This window comes from Carcharodon carcharias, chromosome 2 (assembly GCF_017639515.1).
Source record: "Carcharodon carcharias isolate sCarCar2 chromosome 2, sCarCar2.pri, whole genome shotgun sequence".
Lineage (NCBI taxonomy): Eukaryota > Metazoa > Chordata > Chondrichthyes > Lamniformes > Lamnidae > Carcharodon > Carcharodon carcharias.
The window spans coordinates 211,301,373-211,327,186 of NC_054468.1; the positions used below are offsets into that span (position 1 = coordinate 211,301,373).

At 43.5% G+C, this 25,814-nt stretch overlaps 1 protein-coding gene across 4 annotated transcripts in view; it reads left to right on the forward strand.

Annotated features, from left to right (window-relative positions):
* LOC121273535 (regulator of G-protein signaling 7) overlaps positions 1–25,814 on the forward strand; it is a 464,890-nt gene that overhangs the window by 411,057 nt on the left and 28,019 nt on the right. For all 4 annotated transcript variants that reach the window (XM_041180714.1, XM_041180722.1, XM_041180727.1 and 1 more), the window contains 4 exons: positions 8,507–8,581; positions 13,888–13,986; positions 14,077–14,138; positions 17,094–17,204. In XM_041180714.1, the coding sequence (XP_041036648.1) occupies positions 8,507–8,581; positions 13,888–13,986; positions 14,077–14,138; positions 17,094–17,204 (347 nt within the window). The remainder of the gene's footprint in view (positions 1–8,506; positions 8,582–13,887; positions 13,987–14,076; positions 14,139–17,093; positions 17,205–25,814) is intronic.

The following is a 25,814-nucleotide window of genomic DNA, read 5'->3' on the forward strand; positions in this document are numbered from 1 at the left end:
GATGCCTCCATAAATCAACACCACCACCACCACCAACCCCCCCACCCCCCCCACCCACCCCCCCCCCCCCCCCCCCCCCCCCCGCCCCACCAGCACCACCACCACCACCACCCCGACCCTGTGGAAATCCCATCCCTCAGAATTTCCTTGCAGAAAAGACAAGCAGTTGTGACCACATGTGCCCTAATAACTGTCCCTTTGGACACCAAACACAGTATTATTTTAATATAAAAGCAAAATACTGCAGATGCTGGAAATCTGAAACAAAAACAAAAAATGCTGGAAATACTCAGCAGGTCTGGCAGCATCTGTGGAGAGGGAGAAACAGAGTTAACGTTTTGAGTCCGTATGGCCCTTCTTCAGAGCCTCTTCACACCGTCCTGATTTTGAAGAAACGGTGATATCATTCCCTGTCGCTTGGTCAAAATCCTGGAACTTGATCCCTAACAGCACTGTGGGTGCACCTACACCACAGGGACTGTTGTAGCTCAAGAAAGCGGCTCATCACCACCTTCTCAAGGGCAATTATAGATGGATAATAAAAATGCTGGCCTAGCCAGTGACACCCATATTCCGTGAAAGAATTTTTTAAAAATTGTACTGACCTTATGGCGGGAGTTTTGTCAGAACCCTCAGGGACATTTCTGGGCTTTTGGCTTTCTCTGTGATGAATTATTAAAGAATAGTAAAAATTATGGACAACTGATAGCAAAGTATTATTTTATATCTACAGTGCATGCCCGTCCATTCAAATACTAGTCCCTCAATCTATCCCACTAATGAAATCATATTGAAACAATTTACTTATATAAAAGTGCATCATGTTTTTCCAGTACCAATGTAGCATTGCGTGGGACTTTTGCTCATCCTCTGAATCCCCCATTTTTCGAGGTTAACAATCGTTAACTTTGCAGGGTGGGGTCGTGACGATATTCCCACTGACAAGAGAGAAACTTGGTGGCAGAGGCACCACTGCAGCACTGAAATGGAATCTTAAAGAAGAGAGAAGATGTCTGAAGATAAGAGGAACTTTTAAATGTTGGATGGGAGGTGGACGGGAAAGGAATAGCCACAATGGTGTCAGCAGGTTATGGGTGTGTGAGGAGGCCAGGTGGAGGGATATCGAGGTTGAGTAGGGATAAGGTGATAGGCTCCGTTGATTCATTTTCCTGCCATTACCACTTATTCCCTGCACAATTTCAGGCTGAATAATGATGGAAAATCTAGCCTTGAACATCTTACCCTGCCTAATCCAATGATCCTTCTAGGTGTTATCCCAGTGCCCAAATGCAGTGAGGTGACCATCTAATGGCTGTTAAAGTGTGCCTCCTGAGATGAAGGTGGATATTTGCCTTCTTGAGCTGGATTGTGAGATGGCTCTGCAATGGTTGACACCACATCCAATGCTGCTTTTATTCTAAGTAATTTGTCTTCAAACCTTATCCTGGTTGTCCCTCCTCAGTTTCGAAATCTAAATCCCCTGAAGTGTTGCTAGTGCTTGTGACAAGTGGAGTGACTGTCAGTGAGAGATTGAACAGCCCCAGAGATTGTTAATGGCAGCACCTTGAGGACACTTATGAGAACACAAGAGGAAGAAGCATTACAATGGAGAAGTATTACAACAGCATTGCACTCATTCCCTCTAATAATGGAATAATGAAGGAGGGAGAATGAACAGCAATGATGGCTAGTAGCCTGAAACTTAGTGACATCCTCCTGCTTGACCTTTTCCGATTGGCTTGATCATTTTCTGCCTCTGTCAGGAGCCCAGTTATTTCCTCAGTGGTTGGGGTTGGGGAAGCCAATTTCCATTCTTTAACCTCACTTTCCTATTATTGCACGCTGCCTTTAAACAAAAGCTTGCATAAAATACGTTGTAAGTGAAAGTTACTTCAGTGGGTTGAGATTTTATGATAAATGAGCAGTTGGGAGATGTCCTGTTGGTTCCTTTGATGTTGGGCTGAGAGCCTCATGGTTCCACATTCAGGTAAGTTAACTCCCTTCTTTGTTGCAGGCAATTCCTGAGTCCACAACAGTGCTTCAAGACAAACCATCTTGTAAGAGAACACAGAAAGTTTCTGTTCAGCCCCTTATTTGCAGATGTGAAAGCACTGACAACACCTTTGGGTGTGTGTAAAGGATACATCTTGTTTACCCTTACCCAATATGGCATTCTTGCAACTGGAAGATTCCAGGCATTTTACAGGAGGTCCCATTGGTTTTCCACCAAACTTACTCTACGAATGTCCCACAGAACTTCAGGCCCTCTATGTGCTTCCACAACATAATTTATTTTAAATTACAATGTCAAAATTAAAAAATATCATCGGGCATTCTGTGAATGGTGATTAGATGGGAAATTTCCATATTTTAATTCAGTAGGCATTTGCAATTCTAAAAGGCAGTAAAACACTATAGGGTGAATTTAACAGAGCCTTTTTTCCATTGGAGAGCTGAGCACATCTCTGAGTAGAGCTATGACTCTGTTTCCATGATTCTCTAATTTAATTCCCTTCAGGTGCAGATCCTCACTGGCAGTATGATTTCCAAATGTATTCTTATTTATTGCTCATATCGTACTGAACATCTAGCGTGCCCAAATCATTAGCGATCAACCAGAGACCAAAACTTAGCAAATGATCATTGCAGTCGCAGTATGATAACAACCTTGGAACCCATTGTGTTGGCACCTGAAATTACATCGCCATCTGGGGGAACTGACTTTGTGTGGCAGATGTTCCTTTTACTGCGCTTAGATTTAAGCACAGATCATAGTTGGAAATCACTCACAGTGGACCAAACGCATGTGCTGGAGCCTCCCTATTTAAACTAATGATGGAAAATCAGGTGGGTTTCTTATAAGCATGCATTCCACACCCAACTGATTTTTTTTCTATAGCCTACATTAGATGATCCTTTACACTTAAATGCAATCAGAGCAAAATCTGCTGTGTTATTTTCTGTAACATTCTAAGATCATCTTAATCAGCGGTAAGTACATTTTACTTTATTTATTTGCATTAACCTGTTTCATCCATTGGGGAACCCTTGGATTTGATTTTTCTCTGGGCCAACTGGATGTTATAGCACCCTTAAAATCCATTATTTACTTCAGTCAAGTCATTGGATGAATACTACATTTACAAGGTTCCAACATCTATCTTGATTCTCCCCTGAGCACAGTTTGATGTACAGATCCACACTGTCACTTAAACAGCATTCCAGTGCCTCACAAGTGATTTTTGTGATGTCTTTCATTTTTACAACATAATTAAACAAATATTTTAAGAATGTTTGAGTTGCTGAGAAAAGAGACATACTGTTAAAGCTTTTAGTCTTGCACTCATCAGATCAGATGCAAAGGGAGCAACAATTTATATTGCATGAGAAAACGGTACTGATTGTCAAGAGGACTCTGGCTAATTGAGCCGTTGCCATGGAGAATGCACAAAGGAACAGTTATCCCTCAAGCTTTTGCTTAAATTCAAAAAAGACGTCAGCTCTGATTGGTCAAGCTGTTGTCATGGGGAATGCACGAGAGAACCATTGACCCCATATTTTCGTTTAATTTAAAAAAGTGTAATACCTACAATACCTTTCCATTTGCAGAGGACAGGGCCTTGCATATGAATTTATGGAGCCTCTAGCAAGTGTCAGTGAGCAACTTTTCGAGCCTGACTGATAATTTAAATTGGTTGTTGGTGTAGTTCTTAGGACATTCAGGATTGTTCAGTAAGTGTTGTCCAATTGCAAAATGACATCTAATATTGGACGCTATGTTTTGAGTTTTGCAAGCACGAATTGGTTGAATATGGCCAGTACTCTGCCTGATGCGAACAGCCAAAGAGATATGCTGTTTGATACGATCCACCAGTCATTGGGATATACAACTTATATACCTGATTTCACACTGGCACTGAAATTCATATACCACATGGCTCATTAGTGTGGTAAGCAGAATGTCTTTTTGGCTTAATGGTGGCATTCTGTTAGTGGAGAATACCACTCGTGCTGCTACTGCATAGCTGCAGCATGGAACTGCTAGCTTCACCTGTTGCTCAAATCTTTGAGACAACCTCACCTTTCCCAGGTAGTTTGAAGTAGACTGGGCACTTTTCAGGATTGAAACTGGTAGCCTCAGGCCCATTCATAAGTTTGCATGATATACAGCGAGCAATGATCTGATCAGGGTAACCAGTATCCCACAGGATAGTTTTGACGTGCCCTATTTTAGCATTAAGCTTGCATTATGAGCAAATGGCTCAGGCCCTAATTACGGGATTGCTGATAGGGCCAATCTTATAGCACATGGAGCTGTGGGTATCGCAACATGTATATTAACCAGTGAAGTTAGGCTTTCAGTAGGCATTAGTAGAGAACACATAAGCGGACTTCTCAACTAGCACATCAAGGAAAGGGAGCTCGCTAGGGCGCTGCACTTCAAAGATGAATTTGACGTGGGATGGAGCACATTAATATGCGTAGGGAAATTCTTACATACAGCTGCAGATTCAAATATAGCAAAAGTATCATCTATGTATCTACATAAATATGCAATGGGTACGAGATTCGGGGGCCATTTCATTCAAAATGTGTTTCTCGTGGAAACCGATGAAAACGTTAGCAAGGGTTGAGTGTAGAAGGGATCCCATGGCAACACCATCTATTTGGGCATACATAGTGTTATTAAAGCTGAACTCAACTGCACAAGTTGCTAAGTTCATAAGTTCAGTGAATACAGATTCATACAATGGTGACGTTTTTAGATTGCCATAATATAGCGACATGGCACAAATGTCTATGGCTTCCTTGAGCGGCACATTAGCGAATAAACTCGCAATGTTGAACGAGCACATGGACATGGCAATGCTGCCGATATGCATGTCTTATGTAATTTTCGTGCATGTGGAAAACTTGCTCAGAACTTGTAGCAATTCAATTCATGTTGTGAGAACCAGTCATAGATGAGATAGGAGGTAAAGGGACATCACATTTGTGTGTCTTGGGCAGCCCATACATACGTGGGCATAGTGAACCATGAGGATAAATCCTATCATATACACCACCACGCAGTTCAATACTCTTATATGAGTCTAACAAATGTTCTTGTAACTTGCTTTCAAGCAGGGCTGTGCGGTCATGCTCAGCACAGGTCCAGTTAATACAAATTTGGACCTGTCATTAAGAACAGCATGCGTTTTGTCAGTGGAGTTGTTCTTGTTGAGGATAACTACTCCAATCCTTTTGTCGAGCTTGCAGATATGTATGCCTGGGTTGGCCTTCAGACCTCACAATGCCACCAGGCATTCACGCGCCATTTGGACATCAGACAAATCATAGGGTATCCCATAATATGCATGTACTAGATCAGAACGTTCATGGATTCAGCATTTTCCTTGGATGCTGGTTTGTGGCGGGATAGCTGGGAATAGAGGAGTTCAAACTCAGCCACGATCTCTCTCTGGTTTGATATGGGACAAAAGAAAGGATTTACTTGCCATAGAGGAGTACAACAAAGGTTCACCAGACTGATTCCTGGGATGGCAGGATCATTGTATAAGGAAAGATTGGGCCAACTAGGCCTGTATTCACTGGAGTTTAAAAGAATGAGAGGGGATCTCATTGAAACATATAAAATTCTGACAGGGCTGGACAGACTGGATGCAGGGATAATGTTTCCTCTGGCTGGGGTGTCCAGAACAATGGGTCACAATCTCAGGATACAGGGTAGGCCATTTAGGACTGAGATGAGGAGAAACTTCTTCATTCAGCGGGTGGTAAACCTGTGGAATTCTCTACCACAGAGAGCTGTGGAGGCAAAGTCACTGAATATATTTAAGAAGGAAATAGATTTCTAAACTCTAAAGGTGTCAAGGGGTATGGGGAGAGAGCGGGAGTATGGTGTTGAGATAGAGGATCAGCCATGATTAAATTGAATGGCAGAGCAGGCTTGAAGAGCCGAATTACCTACTCCTGCTCCTATTTTCTATGTTCCTATGTAACACCAAAATTGAAGCCATGAGTGAGGACAAACTCCTCATTTTCGGAGATTACATGATTAAACAGATTCACTAAATGTTTGGCGATGTCATTAATTATTCTTCTGAAATACTTCCACTTGAGTTTACAGTGCAGGCATGTTTCAAGCAGATATTGCTTATGCTACAGTCATCTATTGAGACAATATAATGGCACAAACTGAAAATGAAAGAAGTTTGTGTGCCTCAGATGAAGCACAATGTAGGGCACAGTGTTGATTAGTAACCCTACAACCAATCTGTTCAATCTCATCTTGCATGAATCCTCGCTGAATCATGGGACTGTGTCTCAGCTTAGCATTATCGATATGCTTGGAAGTGAACACTGGCACAACCTTGAGTCTAACTTCAATAGATAACTTACCTGTTCTTAACTTACCTGTGAGTTGAACTGTGTTGATATCCCGAAGTTGACCTTTGTTGTACCTGTCTCTCATGTATACAAATAGTCGCTTGGTAGTACAGAATCTGAGTATTGCTGAAAAAAGAATCATGCAGTTGAAGCTTTTCTTTTTGCACTCATCAGAACAGATGCAAGAATACCAAATTTCAAAGAGGACAATTTCTACTGCATGAGAAAAGGGTGTTGATTGGTTGGCTTGTGGACTCTGTTTGGTTGAGACATTGCCATAGAGAATGCAGCAGGGACCAGTTATCCCTCAAGCTTTTGTTTGTTATGACCCAGAGAGGACGGATGTCAGGACTCGCCCTTTCTTTCCCACTTCTCAACTAATCATAATAGCGCTTTTTGAAATTTACAAGGATGCTAAGGGTGTCTATACTTAACTGTTCACATGCTGATTGCTAAGAACTCAGTCCAACAGGCTTTCTTGAGTTAGACACAAAGAGGTTAGTTTTTTATTGTGCTAAAAACCCACCTAGGTAAAGATAAAGAAATATTTTAAAAGATAGACACACGCCCCGACCTTCACAAGATATGCCCAAACACGCACACACAAGCATAAAAAATTACAAGTTATACAGTAGAGGAGGATAACTTTTGACCACAATGGGATTCAATGATAAAAGACAAAAAATAGAGAGTTCATTTTTTATGATTCTTTCACTGTTGTTTGTGACTGAGGCAGTTTTTTTAATGGTGGTCCTCATTTTTCTACTGGAAACGCTGCTTTGCGATTTTGAAGTGTCATCCGGAACTTCTCTGTCTGTCGATCTCAGTATGATATAAGCACCCCCAAAGGGAATGCAGTTGTCTGTCTGAGCACTATGCGGACTCGTTGACCCCATGACGGGGTATGTGACTTTCACAAGTGTGAATTAGCAGTCATTTTAAAGTCATTGTATTCGCTTGGCAAAAGTCCTTTCAAGGAAGTTCAACGTATGTTTGACCAGCAAATGAAATTAAAGATTAATATTCCACAACATCATGTTTAAAATCAAAAAAGGAAAGTTGACTGACTGGTCAAGGCATTGCCATGGAGAATGTACCAGGAAACCGTTGTTCACCCATGTTTTTGTTTAGTTGAAAAAGGTACAATGCCTGGACATATTCTTTCTGATTACAGTGGACAGGGCACTGCATATGAATATATGTAGCTTCTAGCAAGTGTAAGTGAGCCATATTTTGAGCTGATAATTGTACATTGGCTGTTAGCCTAATTATTAACAAACTGAGGATTGTTCAATATGTGCTATCCAATTGTGGAATCACATGTAAGGTTGGACACTATGTCTGAGTTTGACAAGCATGGGATAGTTGAATTTTGTCTCCATGGCAGAGCTCAAGTTCTGTACTATCAAGTAAATATTTGAATTCTTAGACTATTAATATAAATTTTGAGGAAGTTTTACTGTTTAAGCGTTCTTTATAGGTTTCACACAAGCACTTTCCAACACAAAAGCAAGTCTGCAGATGTTGGAAATCTGAAATAAAAGCAGAACATTCTAGAAATACTCAGCAGGTCTGGCAGCATCAGAGGAGAGAGAAACAGACATTACATCAGAATGGAGAAAAGCTAGAAATGTAATAAACTTTTGAGTTATGAAAGGGAGAGGGTGGGATAAAAATGAGAAGGTCTGTGATATTCCTATGCCTCCATTTTGTTTCTTTTTTTTTGCTGGTTTGCTTTTTCCTCTCACTTGTTTCTCTTTTATTTCTTTTCTTTATTTTCAGAAGGATCCTGCCTAGACACACGCTTTCTTCCTTTATTTGACCCATTACCACTCCCTTTGGCCTTGCACCATGAAAGCTTTTGTACTTTAATCTCTCCTGCTCTCCACCTTCTCGCAAACCTTCTCTTTTGGTCCTTCTCCTATCCTCCTCCTTTCACTTGCTCAAAACCTATCACATCTCTAACTTTTCCCAGTTCTGATGAAAAGTCACGTCCATGAAGCATTAACCCACTTTCCAACACTGTTTTGTGCCGTATTCCATGTTGGAGTACCTTTATGTTGAGAGAGCTAAGATATGTATTCATTTGAAATTATTATTATATACTTTTTTTTAGCCAGGCTGTGTAAATACGACAGAAGTGGATATCAAGAAATCATCCCGAATGAGAAATCCTCACAAAACAAGAAAGGTAAGCAGATTTTCAATAAGTCATTCAGTACTGGTAGAATATTGTGAACCCAACATATTGTGAGTTAATCTCTGTGAATACATTCATAACTGGCACTGTGTCATGCCTGTGCACACATTCATGACAATGCCAGCATTGTTAGCCCATATCCATTCTGCAAAGTTCCAAAAATTGAAAGAGAACTGTAGTGGGATCTTAGCCAATGTCCCAAAATAAATTATGTAAATAACATTGCTGTTATAGTGGCCATTCCATTGCCACTGACCACAAAGTTAATTCCATTTGTACATTAGCTGTTAGCATTATGTATACTTATGTTTCTTTGACTCCATAGTTAATTGTGCTTAGCAGATCAAGTAACAAATAATTAACCTTGTAGCCAATGATCATAACTTTATTATTTTCATTGAGACAGCAAATGATACCTCCGCACACTATAGCGACTGCCAGCACAATTTGGACAAACAGGGACCAAGAAATTAAATTGCGAACATTTCCACCCTCATACTTGCTCATAGTTATTTGCTTATGGTCACTATGACCATGTTATCTTTTCTTCCTTCGGAGCAGAAGCATAATTATGGGCAGTTTTATCATGTCTCATGTTTGGGCAAGCATCCTGCCCAGTGTAACTTTGTCCGTTATAAGTAAACCCTGAAAGGGAGCTGGTTAAAATGACAGAAGAAAACAATTTCAGGTGCTGGTATCCATATTTTTTACTTTTCAGCTGATGTGTTTGGCATTCATTCTTTCTTTGAAATTTTTCAATCAATGTCTTATGCATCAATGGGGCATGGTTTATGTAGAAATGTAATAACTTATCTTTCGCTTTATGTTTAGAGTAATTTAATTTTTTTGAAGCTAATGTTAACTATATTCTTCTGTGCTTCCCAGTTTAGATGGGCTGGGGCAGAGTCTCAGCAGAGTATGGCTGCATGTTTATGAAACAAGGAAGCAGCAGAATCATCCAGACAAATAGTGCTGTTGCAAAATTGCAATTCCAGCACTGCTGCTCTTTGTGTACTCCATGCACCTGTGGTGTTCCCCGCTTATCTTGTGCTATACTGCAAGGAAAACTGAATATAATAAATACTCACTATTCTATGGTTCACCTTTCACTCAATCATCTTACGCAGCACCAACTCCACCTTAGCAGTCACTAAACATCAGGTTGGGCACTAATCTGCTCTCTCACTTGTAGTCTTACGCTAGCATATTGGGTGCCCTTGCCCTTAATATTTGTTACTTTTTAGACCCCTATCTCTTCAGCCTTGGCAAACGCGACTAACAAGTTCAGATATCCTTTGAGGCTTTGCAAAAGTGATGGTTATTGTCAGTACCCTATTCTCCTGCTGCCTTCAATTGTCTCTATTTCTTTAAATGTTGCTAACACACAATTTTCCATTGCCACCACTAATGTGCTCCATGAATAGTCCAAAATCACTCCTGGAGCTGTTCTAATAAGCTGACCTTAAAAAATACAGTGTGAATAGCATCCGTTCCTTTGAGCTTGTCTAAAACCCACATTGAATCATTCAGGACCAAACTACATCTATAGTAACAAATGTTCATTCATGTGTGTTCTGCCCAAAGGCAGTTCCTTGGTCATTATCTGCTGTTGCTTCAACCTGAACCATTCCTTGGCAGTTATTGTCAGTGGTGCTTTGCCACTGCCTTCCACTCTCAGGGGCAGGGTAAGGAAGCAGGTCCTAAGTCTACCTCAGTCAGAACAGGAATCAAACCCACACTGTTGGCATTATTCTGAATCATACACTAGCCATCTAGCCAACTGAGGTAACCAGCTCCCAGTGACAAATTATAAAAGTTGATTAGTTATCAATGAAGATGTCATTACTCATAAATCCTAAGAAGCTGTTTTGAAAAAAATGACAAATGACTTAATAAACCCTTGTGAATTTCATGCAAATTTAAAGAATAGTAAATACTCTGAATTATTTCAATACTGCAATCCCTTTCCAGGACTCAGTTGATGATTATAATTACTCAAGCTTCTCTCTGAGTTTATCACATTATCCTGATCCTCTAATTAGGTTACTGTCTTGTAATCACTACCAGATACCTGTTGCTCGACAAATACTATGTCCTGTTAAACAACAGTAAATTATTTCCCAATGAACATTTAATAGGTGGAACTAAGCATGAATAAAATCATATCAAATGGACAGTGTACATTAGGAGGAATGCAATTACTTCCCACTGCAAATTCAGGTGAAATTTCCCGAGGGCAGATGGCAGCAGATTTATCACGTAGCACTACTAAATGAGATGTATAATATTCCTATTATTGGTGGAAAGTCAAAATTGAAGTACCCAATGGTTTGTCAGGCTAGTTTTTATATTATGATCACCACAAATGTTTTCTTTACAATTCAGATACAATTTTATCTTTACATTTTCCTTTGTGCAGGCAGGTTGAAATATATCAGCTAAAGAAACTTTGTCGTCATTGTCATTTTTCTGGCCTCCTGTTTCACCGGTTCCCTATTTATAAATAGTATAGCGGAGAGTATTTGCTCACATATTACAAATTTGTGTTGACGAGACCAAACTACTTGGCCAGATATAAATGAAACCAACAGAAGGAACTGGACCGTTCTGATAGGCCAAAAGAATGGTGATTGATTTTCATGTGGAAAAGGACACTTGAAACATGCGTAACACAATAAAACAGATGTCTCCTTATGTAGCTAGGTGCCACATTTTGTTTTCTAGCACTCCTGTAAAGCATTGTGTACTACGTTAAAGGCGCTATATAAATGTAAGGTCTTGTTGTATACAATAAAAGGTCTTACTTTGTCTCAAGACCATTGGAATTGGCAAAGCCAAACCCACGGGGATACAGTACAAGAGAGGTAGCGCTTCATATTCACAGAGGACTTGACCTAGCAACAGAATTCAACTAAGATGATATGTTCAGGGAAACCAAACACACATTTTCTGCAGTGTCCACACGAAGAGGTCCAAAGCTAGCACAGTCTGCATTTCAATCATCAGTCCACATGCTGAAGGCTGGCAACATGGTAATAATTGATAGCAACATTTGAACTTGTGTAGGGAAAATGCCACTGAGTATTTAACTCCTCAGCTTACAACTGGCTCATGACATTGAGCACACAGCAAATGGGTGTCCAATAACATGGATTCACTTTAATGGTTGGCACCTTACTGGATGCATCTAATTAATGACAAGCTGTTACTTATTCATGCTGTATGCAGCTACTTTGTCTCAGTACTGTAATACCCTCGACAATCTGTAATGGTGCGTAAGGCAGTAAAAATAAATACATAGGGGAGTAATTCTGGCAGAAGGGGAGGTAAATTCTGATGGGGTGGAAAAATCCCTGAAATTGACATAGGGTTAGGGTCCTGATTTGATCCCGTCTTTTTTGGCTTTCCCTGGGGTGGGATTGAAGGAGAGCAGGGAACCCCCTTGGATCTGTCAGGTCAGTCATTAAGATGGGGTTAAGGTAGTAAGCCAATTAAAGCCTGTTTTAAACCTGAATCCTGTATTTCTCACTATTTCCTGACATGGCAGCAACTCACCAGGGTCATCAAAGTGAGTGCACAGTGGGAAGAATTTCCTCAGTGAAACTGACAGGCTGAAATACTTGAAGTTACACTGAAGAGCTCCAGCCATGGCCAGTTGAGAGACTGCAGTTCCAAATAATTCCTCTCTCAGAGAGTGTTTTCACTACATGGCAGGTGGTTGCTGACTTCCTGGAAAAAGTCAACACACATGGGAGCAGCTTATGCAACTCCACCTTCCACTTCTGCTCAGGGCAAGAGCAGAGGCCACACTATTAGCAACAGTTCCAGGAGGAGCAACAACTGCCCTCTCCTCAGCCACATGCCCCTCCATAGGGCAAATGGGGTGAACACCAAGATCCAGCTGGAAGGAGGTGAGGCCCACAACATAGGGTCTACAGGCAGAGGCTCCGGCTCTCATGGCAGGTTGTTGCTATCATCTGCAGCCTCCTGGAACAAGGCCTCCATCCTAGTGGAGCAGGCGGGCACTCATTACCACGGGCTGACAAGGTCTCCTTGTGACTGGAAGGACACCCTCACCCCCCACACCCCCAACAAGATCTCTGCCTTTCACCATTTTATTCTCCTGCAAGGAGAGAAACCAAAGATGCATAAGTGTTCATGAGGGTTTTTGTGAAGCAGAGGGAAGGACACCATTTGCGTAGAGTGCTGTGAGGGTGGTTGTGACAGCACATTAGGCTGAGGGTGACTGTGAGTGTTGACTGCATGGGGATGTGAAGTGCCTACAGACAGGGGCGTGAGTGGAGCTGGAAGGTGTGTTGGCCTCAGGTATGCTGTGCAGGAGAATGCTGAGCAATTGGTCAGAGTGTGGGACTTGGCACCACTCATCTGTCATGCCCTACTGAGGCCTAGATCTTCTTGCTGCACTGTCTCCAGGTTGGAGGGACCTCAGTCTGGCTACTGAGTTCCTTGGTCATTTCCAACTGTGCCTGCTTGTTTGGAGAGGTTGTCCTCTTCATACTGTCCTTGAGAGAGCTCACCTCACTGTAGTCCCTCAGATCCCACAGCAGTACCTCCAGGTAAGAGTGAGAGAACTGAGAGACAACTTAGATCTCCTCTCCATTCCTGTGGTCGCTGAAGCCTGATAATTCCAAATGCTGGTGAACTCTGGTAACCCATGCCATGGTCCTATTAATTAGAAATCTCCCCTTTAAAAAAAATATGCGTCATCCAGCCCTCCCTCCCTAATTGGTCAGGAAGCCTGGAGGTGAAATCACATTAGTTTGCTCTAGTAAAGAGCAATTGCTGGGTGCCCAATTCAGAGAGTCAAACAGCAAACCCAAAAGTAGTCCCACCATTCCAGTAGGGTCAAAGGTGTCTGTCCCTTCCAGCTCCCAGTTTTCCCCCTGAAAAGACAACGGGCTGAACATTATGGACTGGTGAGTGTAGAAGTAAAAAATACCGGGCGTAATCATTAAAAATTGAGATCAAGCAATTCTTTTGAAAAAAATCAAACAGCTTAAGAAAAGCCTATTTTGTGACATGGAATCTTGGATCACAATTAACATTATGTAAGAGCCAGTTAATTGCGAATGCAAAATCCAGCTTTATGCCATAAGATAAATACAAGTGTTTTAAAACTTACACACTAAAGTTGCAGTCCTGCACCAAGACATCTTATTTAGTTTTAATAAAGTTGAAATGATTGTGAATTGAAAGGAATATAAAGATAACTTTAGAACAAATCATTGCCTCCCTGTAAGAGCTCTTATAGTCCTCTTTTGTACCCTGTTCTTCAGTCTGTCTATGGGCTACAAAACGATGTCCGAGGTCACAGTCCCACCCACACGCCTGCTCCAGAAGCAAAGCAACCAACAGTAGAAGAGTTACATCAACAGGTTTGTAATATAAGTCACATGTTATTTGTACAGTAGGACTGCTCCTTTCCAGCTTGGTGAGTTTAATTTAATGTTTGTTATCTTTTACAGATAAAGCTCTGGCAAATGCAGCTGGATAGACACCGGTTAAAAATGTCCAAAGTTGCAGAGAGGTAAGGTTCTATTTTTCTGTTTGGTGGCTTTGCTGCATTATTTTCTGCTTTCCTTCCTCTGCTCTCCCTCATAAGTCCTCGCTGCATCAGGTACCATGTCGTAACCCAGATTCACAGATGATTTGAGAGCATGTAGTGTTTGAATGCTTGTTCCATTTGTTTGAAGCTTGTAGTGTTTGCGAGCATGTGGTGTTTGAAATGTGCCATTTTGGTGCATGTACTGACTGAGAGCACATGGTGTTTGAGAGCTTCTGGTGTCCCAGAAGGAAAAAAAAACAGCTGGGACCAGCACTCTTATTTCCCAGTTTTTACTGGTGTTCCATTTTAAGGTATACAAGACCAGTTTGGACCAGTATCCATATTTCCCAGTTTTTACTGTTTTTTTGTTCTGGGAGTGCATTTAATGTTTGAGAGTTTTTAGTGTGCTAAAGTGGACTGGATTTTTCATTCCCCGCCAGCAAGTTTGAAGATGGGGGTTGCTCATTAAACCCATTGGGTAGCCTGCCCACCACCTACCTGCCCACCCCTACCCCCACTGCAAACTCACCAGCAGCAAGGGTGACATCAGGCAAGGCCTTTAAGTGGGCAGTTAATTCTTACTTAAGGACATACACCAAGTGGCCAACCCAACAGGTTTGCTGTGTGGGCTGGTGGTGGGTAGGTGGGATGGGGTGTGCCCTCCTTAATAGGCCACCTGGGCCCATTGGAGGGCCTGCCCAAAGATTTACCCCACCCCACCAGGTTCCCCTTTCCCCCCATTGGCCTCTCAAAGCCCAGACACTAACCGCCTTGCAGGGACCTGCCAACTTGACACTCAGTGAGACCCCCATACACTTGCTCAAATCCTGATCCAATGTCACATGCCTCTGTCCCAAAGTGCTGGAGTGCTGCTGGTCTCTGATTGGCTGGACACTCTCTGAGTTGGGACTTTCTGCCCATAATGGTCAGAAATCTTGCCTCCAGCACATTAACAGCCAATTGAGACAGCCAATGTTCTCCTTGGTGGCTGCACCTGATGTTTTAGCTGGGTGGGGGGGAGGGGTAGCAGGGAATCAGACACATTGTCTAATTCAGCCCAATGTGTGTGAACCTGTGTTTATTTCATTGCATGTCTTGTTTGAGTGTTTGCAGTGTTCAAACATATACGCTGTTTGCGTGTCTGTGGCATAAGACTTCAAGACTTTTTTTCCCAGGTGCAGTAAATTCTTCTTTGTGATTGATGTATTTGTAATTATTGTCCTGCTCCTAACTGCTTCTTTAGCTCAGTGGTATAGCCCATGTGTCAGAATGCCTGCTGCTTGCATTTGTGATTGACTCTGATATATGTGGATCATGACTGGGAGTGTTGGTACTCAGGTCACATTGCTGTCTGTCCTAGTGCCTACAGCTTCATGTGCAGAACAATAGAACTGCTGCTGATCACGTTCACTTGACTGTTTCTGTGCTTTTGCATGCATGCCACTGCTGGAGACCATCTTTTTACAAGGTCCAATAATCTGTTTTATGTTTCAATAACAGGCTTCAACAATGTCTTTGGTGCTTGTCTTTAAGTTTTGTGCAAGTGAGTGGAAGCCAGCTTTTGCTGCTTCTCGAATGCGGGACCCCAAAGCAGCCACAAGAGCAATGAGAGGATTTATGAGAGATGCACCTATTGCCCTATTTTCAAAGTCAGACATCAATCGAGATAACTGTTGTCCAATCTTTGCACAGCCATTGAATATAAAGCCAAACGTTCGCTCACCGTAGTGTTAAAATTTAAACAGACTGTGGGAATGTTGGTCCATTAAAAATTATATTCCAAACCAATTCACAAGGTCTCAACATTCTAAACCATACTTCTTCAATTTATTCACCATTCAGTAGCTTCCACCTATGTTAAATCCTCACCACCAGTAATCATGTCTCCTTCTTTGGTATCTCAATTTCAATACTAAAAACTGGAAACAAATAATTCATTTTCCTTAGGAATCATGTCACTGCTGCATTTGGTTGTTCAGGGCACAATGAGGAACTGATATGTGCTGATCCTTTGTTTCATTGCTTTCCATTCTAATAGGTTGTACCATATATATATATTAGTCTCAATCATCTTATCAAATTGCTTCTGTCAGTCTTGCAACCACCAGTACTTTACATTAACATCAGTAGCACCCTTGCTTGTTAATTATTCCTCCTGAATTCAAGCCCTAGCCCTAGACTTGAGAATATCATTTACGTTGGCATTGCAGCACAGTACTAAGGCAGTGCTGCATAGTCAGAGGAGCTGTTTTTTTTTGTATGAGGCATTAAACTCAGTGGATGAAAATTACTACGTCTTTAATTGAAGAAGTGCAAGTGTGTGAGCCAACATCCATCCATCAACAACAGCACCAAAAATGTTTTAACTGGTCATTCATCCCATTGATGTTTGTAGGACATTGCTGTGTGCAAATCAGCTGCTGTGTTTGGCTACATTACAACACTAACTGCATTTCAGAAGACTTCATTGGCTGTACAGTCTTTTGGGATGTTTGGAAGACATAAAAGGCATGAAATAAATGCCATCTGTCCCATTTCAAATAAATAAGCTTATATTCCAGAATACTGACAATCATGGCCTTAATGCCCCAGCTTAGGAAACAGATGCTTTGACTTCCTTCTTTTTCAATTCCTACAAACCTTTGCACAGTTCACAGTTGGGTAGATGAAATATTCACCATTCATAAGTAAAAAGTGGTAAGTGAAGTGCTTACTGCTGCAAGTGCATGATGATTAAGAATTTTCTTTGTTCCGGCTATCATACTCAGATTGCACAGACTCCAAGGGCAAAATAATGTACAGCTACCAACTTGATTTGAATTTTTTATTTAACATAAAATATAACTTATTAGCCCTTTATTCAGAAAATATAGCCCTTGGTGTTAAATCGCATCTGGAGCATGTTTTTGTCTCACAAACTGTCTATTTTGTCTTTAGTCTGATAGGGTACTCAGAACAGTATATGGAATTTGACCCATTCCTTATAACTCCTGAACCCTCAAACCCATGGATGTCAGATGATATTTCCTTCTGGGAGCTAGAAGCAAGGTCAGTCTTCAAAGTATTTTTCTTTTTCTTTCCTTAGAAATTTTTTTCACACATTCCCTCATTTCCACAGCTTATATTGCAGAAAGTCTGCTATCTATTCTTGAATACTTCAACAGTTAAAGTAGCAGCATATTTTAATGTTGATAAATATATATTATATATAATTGCTCACTCTCATTTTTCCATAAAACATCGAATACATTTTTTAATGGCTGTGCCAGTACACCTTTGATCCAACATCACACTCTGTCTCTATAGAAACATAGAAAAAAGGAGCAGGAGTAGACTATTCAGCCCTTCGAGCCTGCTCCACCATTCATTATGATCATGGCTGATCATCCAACTCAATAGCCTGCTCCCGCTTTCTCCCCATGTCCTTTGATCCTTTTCTCCCCAAGAGCTATATCTAACTCCTTCTTGAAAACATACAATGTTTTGGCCTCAACTACTTTCTGTGGTAGCGAATTCCACAGGCTCACCACTCTCTAGGTGAAGAAATTTCTCCTCACCTCAGTCCTAAATGGTCTACCCCATATTATCAGACTGGTTCTGGACTCCCCCACCATCGGGAACATCATTCCTGCATGGACCCTGTCTAGTCCTGATAGAATTTTATAGGTTTCTATAACCTCATTCTTCTGAAATCCAGCGAATATAGTCCTAACCAACTCAATCTCTCCTCATATGTCAGTCCCACCATCCCAGGAATCAGTTTGGTAAACCTTTGCTGCACTCCCTCTATAGCAAGACCATCCTTCCTCAGATAAGGAGACCAAAACGGCACGCAATATTCCAGGTGTGGTCTCACCAAAGCCCTTTGTATTTGCAGCAAGACATCCTTGTTCCTGTACTCGAATCCTCTGGCTAAAAAGGCAAACATGCCATTTGCCTTCTTTACCGCCTGCTGCACCTGCATGCTTACCTTCAGTGACTGGTGTATGAGGATACCCAGGTTTCGTTGCACATTCCCCTCTCTCAATTTATAGCCATTCAGATAATAATCTGCCTTCCTGTTTTTGCTACCAAAGTGGATAACCTCACAGTTATCCACATTACACTGCATCTTCCATGCATTTACCAATTCACTTAGCTTGTCCAATTCACACTGACGCATCTCTGCATCCTCCTCACAGCTCACCCTCCCACCCAGCTTTGTGTCATCTGCAAATTTGGGGATATTATATTTAGTTCCCTCATCTAAATTATTAATATATATTGTGAATTGCTGGGGTCCCAGCACCGATTCCTGCTGTACCCCACTGGTCACTAACTGCTATTCGGAAAAAGAACCATTTACTCCTACTCTTTGTTTCCTGTCTGCCAACCAGTTTTCTATCCATCTCAGTACACTACCCCCAATCCTATGTGCTTTAATTTTACACGCTAATCTCTTATGTGGTACTTTGTCGAAAGCCTTCTGAAAGTCCAAATAGACTACATCCACTGGCTCCCCCTCATAAACTCTACTAGTTACATCCTCAAAAAATTCCAGTCAATTTGTCAAGCATGATTTCCCTTTCTATGCATTCTTTACTGGCACAGTATTTTGCTCATCTCATCTTTCCTGTACTGTACACTGTCTGGACAAACTGTGTCAGACTGCTGGTGAGCAGGGAGATTTAGCTCTGCTTCCTTCAATCTGACAGCGTAGAAAGTAGATAAAAGGTTTATTCCATTTTTTATAGAGGAATAACTGATAGAAATATGTAAATTAGAATCATAGAAAGTTTATGGCACAGAAGGAAGCTATTTGGCCCATCGTGTTTGCGAAGAAATGAGTCACCAGCCTAATCCCACTTTCCAGCATTTGGTCTGTAGCTTTGTGGGTTACAGCACTTCAGGTGCATATCCAGACACCTTTTAAATGAGATAAGTTTTTCTGCCTCTACCACCCTTTCAGGCAGTGAGTTCCAGGCTGTTACAACCTATAGGATGAAATATTTTTCCTCATCTCTTCTCTCATCCTTCTTCCAATCTCTTTAAATCTATGTCTCTTAGTCACTGCTAAGGGAACTAGGCCTTCCCATATTGGCCCCTCACAATTTTGTACATCTCAATCAAATCTCCCCTCAGCATCCTCTTTTCCAAGGAGAACATCCCTAGCTTATCCAATCTTTCTTCATGGCTACAATTTTCTAGCTGGCAACAACCTCGTAATCTCCTCTGTACCCCTTCTTTCTGTAGTGGGGTGACCAGAATGGCACACGGTAGTCATGTTGTGGCCTAATTAATGTTTTATACAGCCCCAGCATAACCTCCCTGCTGATATAATATATGCCTTAGCTAATAAAGGAAACATTTCCAAATGCCTTCTTAACCATCTTATCGATCTGTCCTTTTCCCTTCAGGGATCTGTGGACTTTCACTGTAAGGTCTCTCACTTCCTCTACACCTCTCAGTATCCTCCCATTAATTGTGTATCCCTTGCCTTGTTTGACCTCTCCAAATACATCACCTCACATTCCTCTGGGTTGAATTCTATTTGCCACTCTTCTGCCCACCTGGCCAGTCCATCAATATCTTCCTGCAGTCTCCAACTATCTTCCTTGCTCTCAACCATGCGGCCAATTTTTGTGTCACCTGAATGTGTGTTCAGATAAATTCACATACTCAGATTCCAAAATATCGATGCTTTAGTTCTCTTGTTTTAATTTCAAATGAATTGTGAGATAACAAAGAGAATGTCTAATGGCTCCAAGAATGTAGTGTAGTTGCATGGTTATGTTCATATGTGGATAAAGAATCTGTGGGATATATGCCACTCTGATGTCTAGCCACCGTTTACAACTAAGGAATATCAGACTATCGGGATCTCTTGCTGAAAATCTGCTTGATGCAAGGGACACCCCAAATACCTTGAAGTGGGGAAGAAGAATGTTTGCCTCCATAATTATGGGCAGAATTTTCTGGCGGGCGGGCGGAGCAAGAGCGGGCGTGGGCTGTTTTACTCGGGTGGGCCAATTAAGGCCCGCCCGACGTGAATCACAGCTCCCGAGGACATAGGGACTGGGCGGGCGGTGGCGGATCTGCAACGACAGCCGGGTCCAATGGTGACTCGGCGGCCTGTTTTAAAAAGCTGCTGCAGCCTTTCAAAGGCTGTGAATCATGGCGACTGGAAGGGCTCCCCAGAGCGCTGCTGGTGAGCAGGCCAGGCAAGAGAGTGGGGCGGGGGGGCACTCTGCCCCTTGTTTTTCGGACAATTGCCTTGCTGCCCTCCTTGAGGAGGTGGCAGCATGGCAGGAGGTCCTTACACCCCAGGACGGGAAGAGGAGCACCCCCCCCCCCCCTCACATGACCAAACGTGCCTGAGAGGAGGTGGCAGAGATAGTGAGCTCCCGTGACGTGGTGCGACACACCTGGATCCAGTACCGCAAGCACTTCAACGACCTCTTGTGCTCGGGAAGGGTGAGTACCATGTTGGCATTGGTCACTTAACCCAGCAGGTAGGCTTTCCCCACTGGAGCCCCCACTCCCCACCTCCCACCCCCCACCCCAAGTCTGAGTGTAGTGACTGCATTGAATCATTGATGGCATGTGTCCTTCACCGGGTGGGCCAGCAGATATTGCCCATGCCTAGGCCACCCTGAGAGGGTGATGATGAGATGGGTTCTGCACCCACAGCATGTGTTACACTGAGACCCACATTACTATTTTGGGGGCAACCTGGAGGAGCTGCACTTAGGTGCAGTGCTGGGATTCCAGGACATGTCAAAGTCAGGGTGATGACATGCTGGGAGGGGAGCTTCAAGGTGGCGTGGCATCGATCAATCTGCTGCTCTCAGCGCTCCACGTACTTGCGCCTCCTTGCAATGGAAGGTTAGAGCGTGTGGTGCCAAATGTGATGTAGGCAGCATTTGGCCAGCGGCGGGGTGTGGGGAACATCTTTGTGTGAGTGTTCGGCAGCAGCGGGGTGAGGAGACACTGGAGCCCTGCAATGTCCCACTCTGGTTGGGGTGGGCCAGCCACAAAGAGAATCCAGGTACAAGTAGCATTAATCAATGCTGTTCTCTCCTTTTCAGGAGAAGAATGCATGTAATGCCGCCGAGTGGGTGAGGACTGGCGGAGGGTCGGCCCAGATGGCGATGCTTAGCTGGTTCGAGCAGGAGGCCCGAGATCTGGAGAGGTGCCATGCGCCCAGGTCCACCGGTGTCAGTGAGGCTGAGGTGCCACAGGCAGGTATGTTTTCCCAGCAGCGAGAACCATTGTTCTCCCAAAAGCCATGGCAGTGCTGAATGTTCAGTGATTGAAGTTTGCAACGTGGCTTGACCATTGCTTATGGAAGGATGAGCGCATAATGATCCTGGGGACAGGGATGCATATTGACATTGTCTCCACATTAACTGATCCAATGTCCTTGTTCTTCCTTTCAGCATCAGTGGAGCAAGGCCGGAAGGAGGAACAGCAGGAGTCCTCTCTCACACTTGAGGGCGCTGAAGTCTCGGACTCACCAGCGTCATACCATCTTTGCCAGGTAGACACCAGCGCAGCTACTAGTGCCTCGAATTAGGTGCCAGAGACCTTTGCATTCAATGACGCTGCGATGACTGGGGAGATGCCAGTGGGAATTATTTCTTCGGCTAGTGTCCCGGGGCACAGCAGTGAGGGCATTTCACAGTCGCTGGAGGAGCTGGCAGAGACAGAGAGTGCCCATGGTGCCAGCAGTCAGAGAACTGCAGGGGACCAGGCACATGCTCAGTCGGTGGCTGATGATGTGCCTCTGGAGTCGTCTGCAACACACTAAGTGCAGGAAATGTGGCCAGGTGTGTGGGAGCATCTGGGGGAGATACATGAGGTTATGCTTGGATTGGTGTCCGGGGTGGAGGAGTCTACACGGACCATCGCTGATGCAATGAGTCTCATGGCCAAGCGCCATACGTCCTCCACGGAGAGAGTGGCAACTCTCATGGAGAGGATCCTCCAGGAGACCAATCAGGGCTTCCTGGGGATGCGCTCAGACCACCAAGCCCTCACATCAGCCTTGACCTCAGCTGGTCAGTGCCAGTGTGGGAGGTGGTCTGGGCAGCAAGTTTCCCAGCTCGGTGCCCATCCATCCACGGTGAGCAGGGAGGTCTGAACCGAATTCACGTTGACGCAGCAGCTGCCTGTCATCTCTGCGAGCTCCTCTCAGGGTGCTCCGGATGAGGGCGGCAGCTCCTCCATCTTCTGCCAGTGACCATTGCATCTGATGAGGCTGGGAAGATGCCAGCTGTGGCAGATCCCTCCCAGGCGGGGCCAGCACAGGCTCCACGGGCCGGAGGGCGACCGCCAAGGTCATCAAGGCCAACAGGACAGCAGAGTCAGCAGGCTGTCTCAGATGCCACTCTCAGTGAGGGGTCAGCACCAGGACGTAGCACCCAAAAGCATAAACATATGGCACCTTAGGCACACCACAGGTTTATCACAGGTGCTTTTATGTTGCCCGCAATGAGGGCTTTGAGTTGGTGTGATGTTGAACACATTTGTCATTTTGTTCTCTTAAGTTCCTTTTGTTATACCATTAAATTCAGACACTTCACCATGGCTGAGGGTGCCTCTTTCCTTCTGCAGACAGATGGTTACGAATAATATTGTGAGTGATTTGTGGGACATTCAGCTTTATTGACAAGGGCCTTAGTTAATGTTCCTATCTAGACAGATTTTGCACACGGGTATCAATTATGGAGCCTGCAGCCCACGCTTGACCTAGAGGTCCATATATGATTTGCTAGCTGAAGGTTCATTGGATTAAAGCCTCCCAGGTGTCCCTGCCTCCCTGGAATATGCCTAGGTCAGCGTATGCCCCCTCAGCATTTCCCTGTGTGTGCTCATCCTTGAACTCACTGCTGAATTCAGCATGTGCAGCCGCAGCCACTGCATCTACGTCTTCATCGTCCACAGCGTCGCCCCTTTCCAGCGCAAGATTGTGGAGAGCTCAGCATACAACCACTATCAGCGATACACAATCTGGGGGGTACTGGAGAGGGTCTCCTTAACAGTCCAGGCATCGGAAGCATATTTTGAGAAGACCGGTGGTTCTCTCCACCACAGCCCTTGTGGAGCCATGGCTCCTATTGCTCAGCCTCTGCTCTTGGATGGCAGAGAGATGTCATGAGCCACCTTCTGAGGGGATAGCCTTTGTCACCCAGCAGCCACCCATCCAGCCGGGCTGGAGCACTGAAGAGCCCCGGCACCTGGGATTGTCTGAGGATGTAGGCATCGTGGGAGCTGCCTGGGTACCTTGCACAGACTTGTAGAATTTGCATTCTGTGATCACACACTATCTACACATTCATGGAGTGGAAGCCCTTCCTGTTGACAAAGGCACCGGGCTCACCTGCTGGCACCTTGATGGCCACATGTGCACCCTGGATGTGGAGGAAGCCAGCAATCACCACGACACATCTGGCGCGCTTTGTCTAGTTTGCCTGATCCCAACGGTGATGGATGAAGATCAATGCATACCTGAACAGAGCATCTGTAACCTGCTTGACACAAGTGTGGACAGCTGATTGGGAGACACTGCAAAGATCATCCACCGACCCCTGGAAGGAGCCAGAGGCATAGAAGTTGAGGGTAGTTGTGACCTTCAGAGCCACTGGCATGGGGTGTCCACCCACACAGTTAGTGGAGATCTCAGGCCCAATCATCTGACAGTTATAGTTGACTGTCTCCCTTGAGAGATGGAGCCTCCTTCGGCACTGCACCTCAGACATATTGAGATAGCTGTTTTGCTGCCTGTATACCCTGGCAGCAGGATAGTGACGTCTTCTGCGGCCCCTTCCGCCTTGGACTGCCTCTTGACTCTCCACCCCTTGTAGTTGCGCCTCTCCCCCCAAAGGTGGTTCCCCTGGAGGCTGAATGTGAATTCCTGGCCTCCTCCCCCTTTAGGCCCTCCCTTCCTCTTCAGAGGAGGTGCCTTCAGTGGAGAGTTCAACTCCCATTCCCTGGCAAAGGGAAGGCTTCCTGAAACCTGCAGGCCCAAAAACAATTCTTCACTGCAGAGTGCTGACCTGAAGGTTGTAAGTCCAGTCCAAGCAGCTGGTACGCGTTTTGAAGTAACTCAGCTCACACAGGCAAGTATCAGTAACTTTGCAAATTAAATATTTGACAGAGCACACTCGCGACCCCACTGAGCCCTCTTATTCCGCCTGCGAATGAGGTTTATACAAATGCCTCCTACCCGCCTGCCCGTTGCGCCCGTGTGACAACCCGAAGATCGCACGGCCACCAAAAATTGCCGTCAATTGGTGCCTCAAGGGCCTTAAGTGGCCCTTAATTAATGGCAGGTGCACATCGAATATCATCACACGGCCGCTCAATGAAATATCGCAATGGCGCGTGGTGACATCAGGATGCTTGCCCAATGTTACCGTGCATCATTTTGTGCGTGTGGGTCCCGCCCCTGCACGCTAACAGGAAAATTCTGCCCCACGTCTATTCCTAATCTGTTATCTTGGAGCTTAAGCTTTGGTTAGAATTTTGGAATGTTGTTGGGTCTTCAATTAAATATTCAAATAATAAAAGTCCATTAAGGACATTAACCTGTCCTCAGTCAATCCTTAAGCATGACTGATTTTGTACCTGCTTAAACTATGCCTATAACCAAAATTATTTTTGAAGGCTCAATTATATTAAAAGCCATTGAAATGCATGATGACAGGAAGCAGATGTTAAATGGGACAATATATTTAGATAGTACCATGAGTTTGTTAAGCATTTATTTGCAGTATTGTAGATATTGCAAAGCTGTTGATTGTTTGAATGCACACACATGATTTAATGAATAGTCTACATTTCTAGATCTAAGAAAATTATAAAGATATTTGAGGGATAACATTTATTGCATAAAAATGTTGTCAGCTTTGTTGGGCCAATTCATTTGTTTAAAATGTATATGTCTTTCAGTGTGCACTACGGGTTGGAGCTCAGGATAAGTTATTCCCTTTAGCAAACCTCACACCTCTTACCTCCCAGTAATCTGAATTTCAGTTGTATTAAACCACACAGGTTCCCTGGCCTCTTGGAAGTGACCCTTTGTCTCTCATGGTCCCAAAGTACCAGGGATGAGAAGCTTTAACTAAGAGGAGAGATTAGAAAAACTGGGACTCTTACCATCATAGCAAACAAGATTAAGAAATCTGATGGAATTGTTCAAAACTATGATATATTTTGATGAAATAAGAAGGGAAAAAACAACCTGGTCAGTGACTCAATAACTAGAGGATATTAATTGAAGGTCATCACAAAATAAAAAGGAAAATTATTTTGGATAATTCTTTATACATTGAGATGTTGGGACATGCCCTACCAGAAGTATGGAAGCTGAATCCTTAAAGGCTTTTAAAAGAGAAATGAATCACTATTTGAAAAATAAATATTTAAATAGATTTGAGAAAAAGTAAGAGGAATGAATCTAAGTAAAAAGCTCTTTCAGAGAATGGTCTCCCTCCAGACTAAAAACCCGGTGATTGTATGATTCTAAATTGGCAACCTTCCTTCTCTTCCATTCACAGGAGGTGAATCTACTGACCATATCACTGAAAGGAATACAAAATGATGTCACTCTGTATTTAACTACATACAGTTTTACGTGTGATAACTTTTATCTGTTGGATAAAAATACCAAGTCAC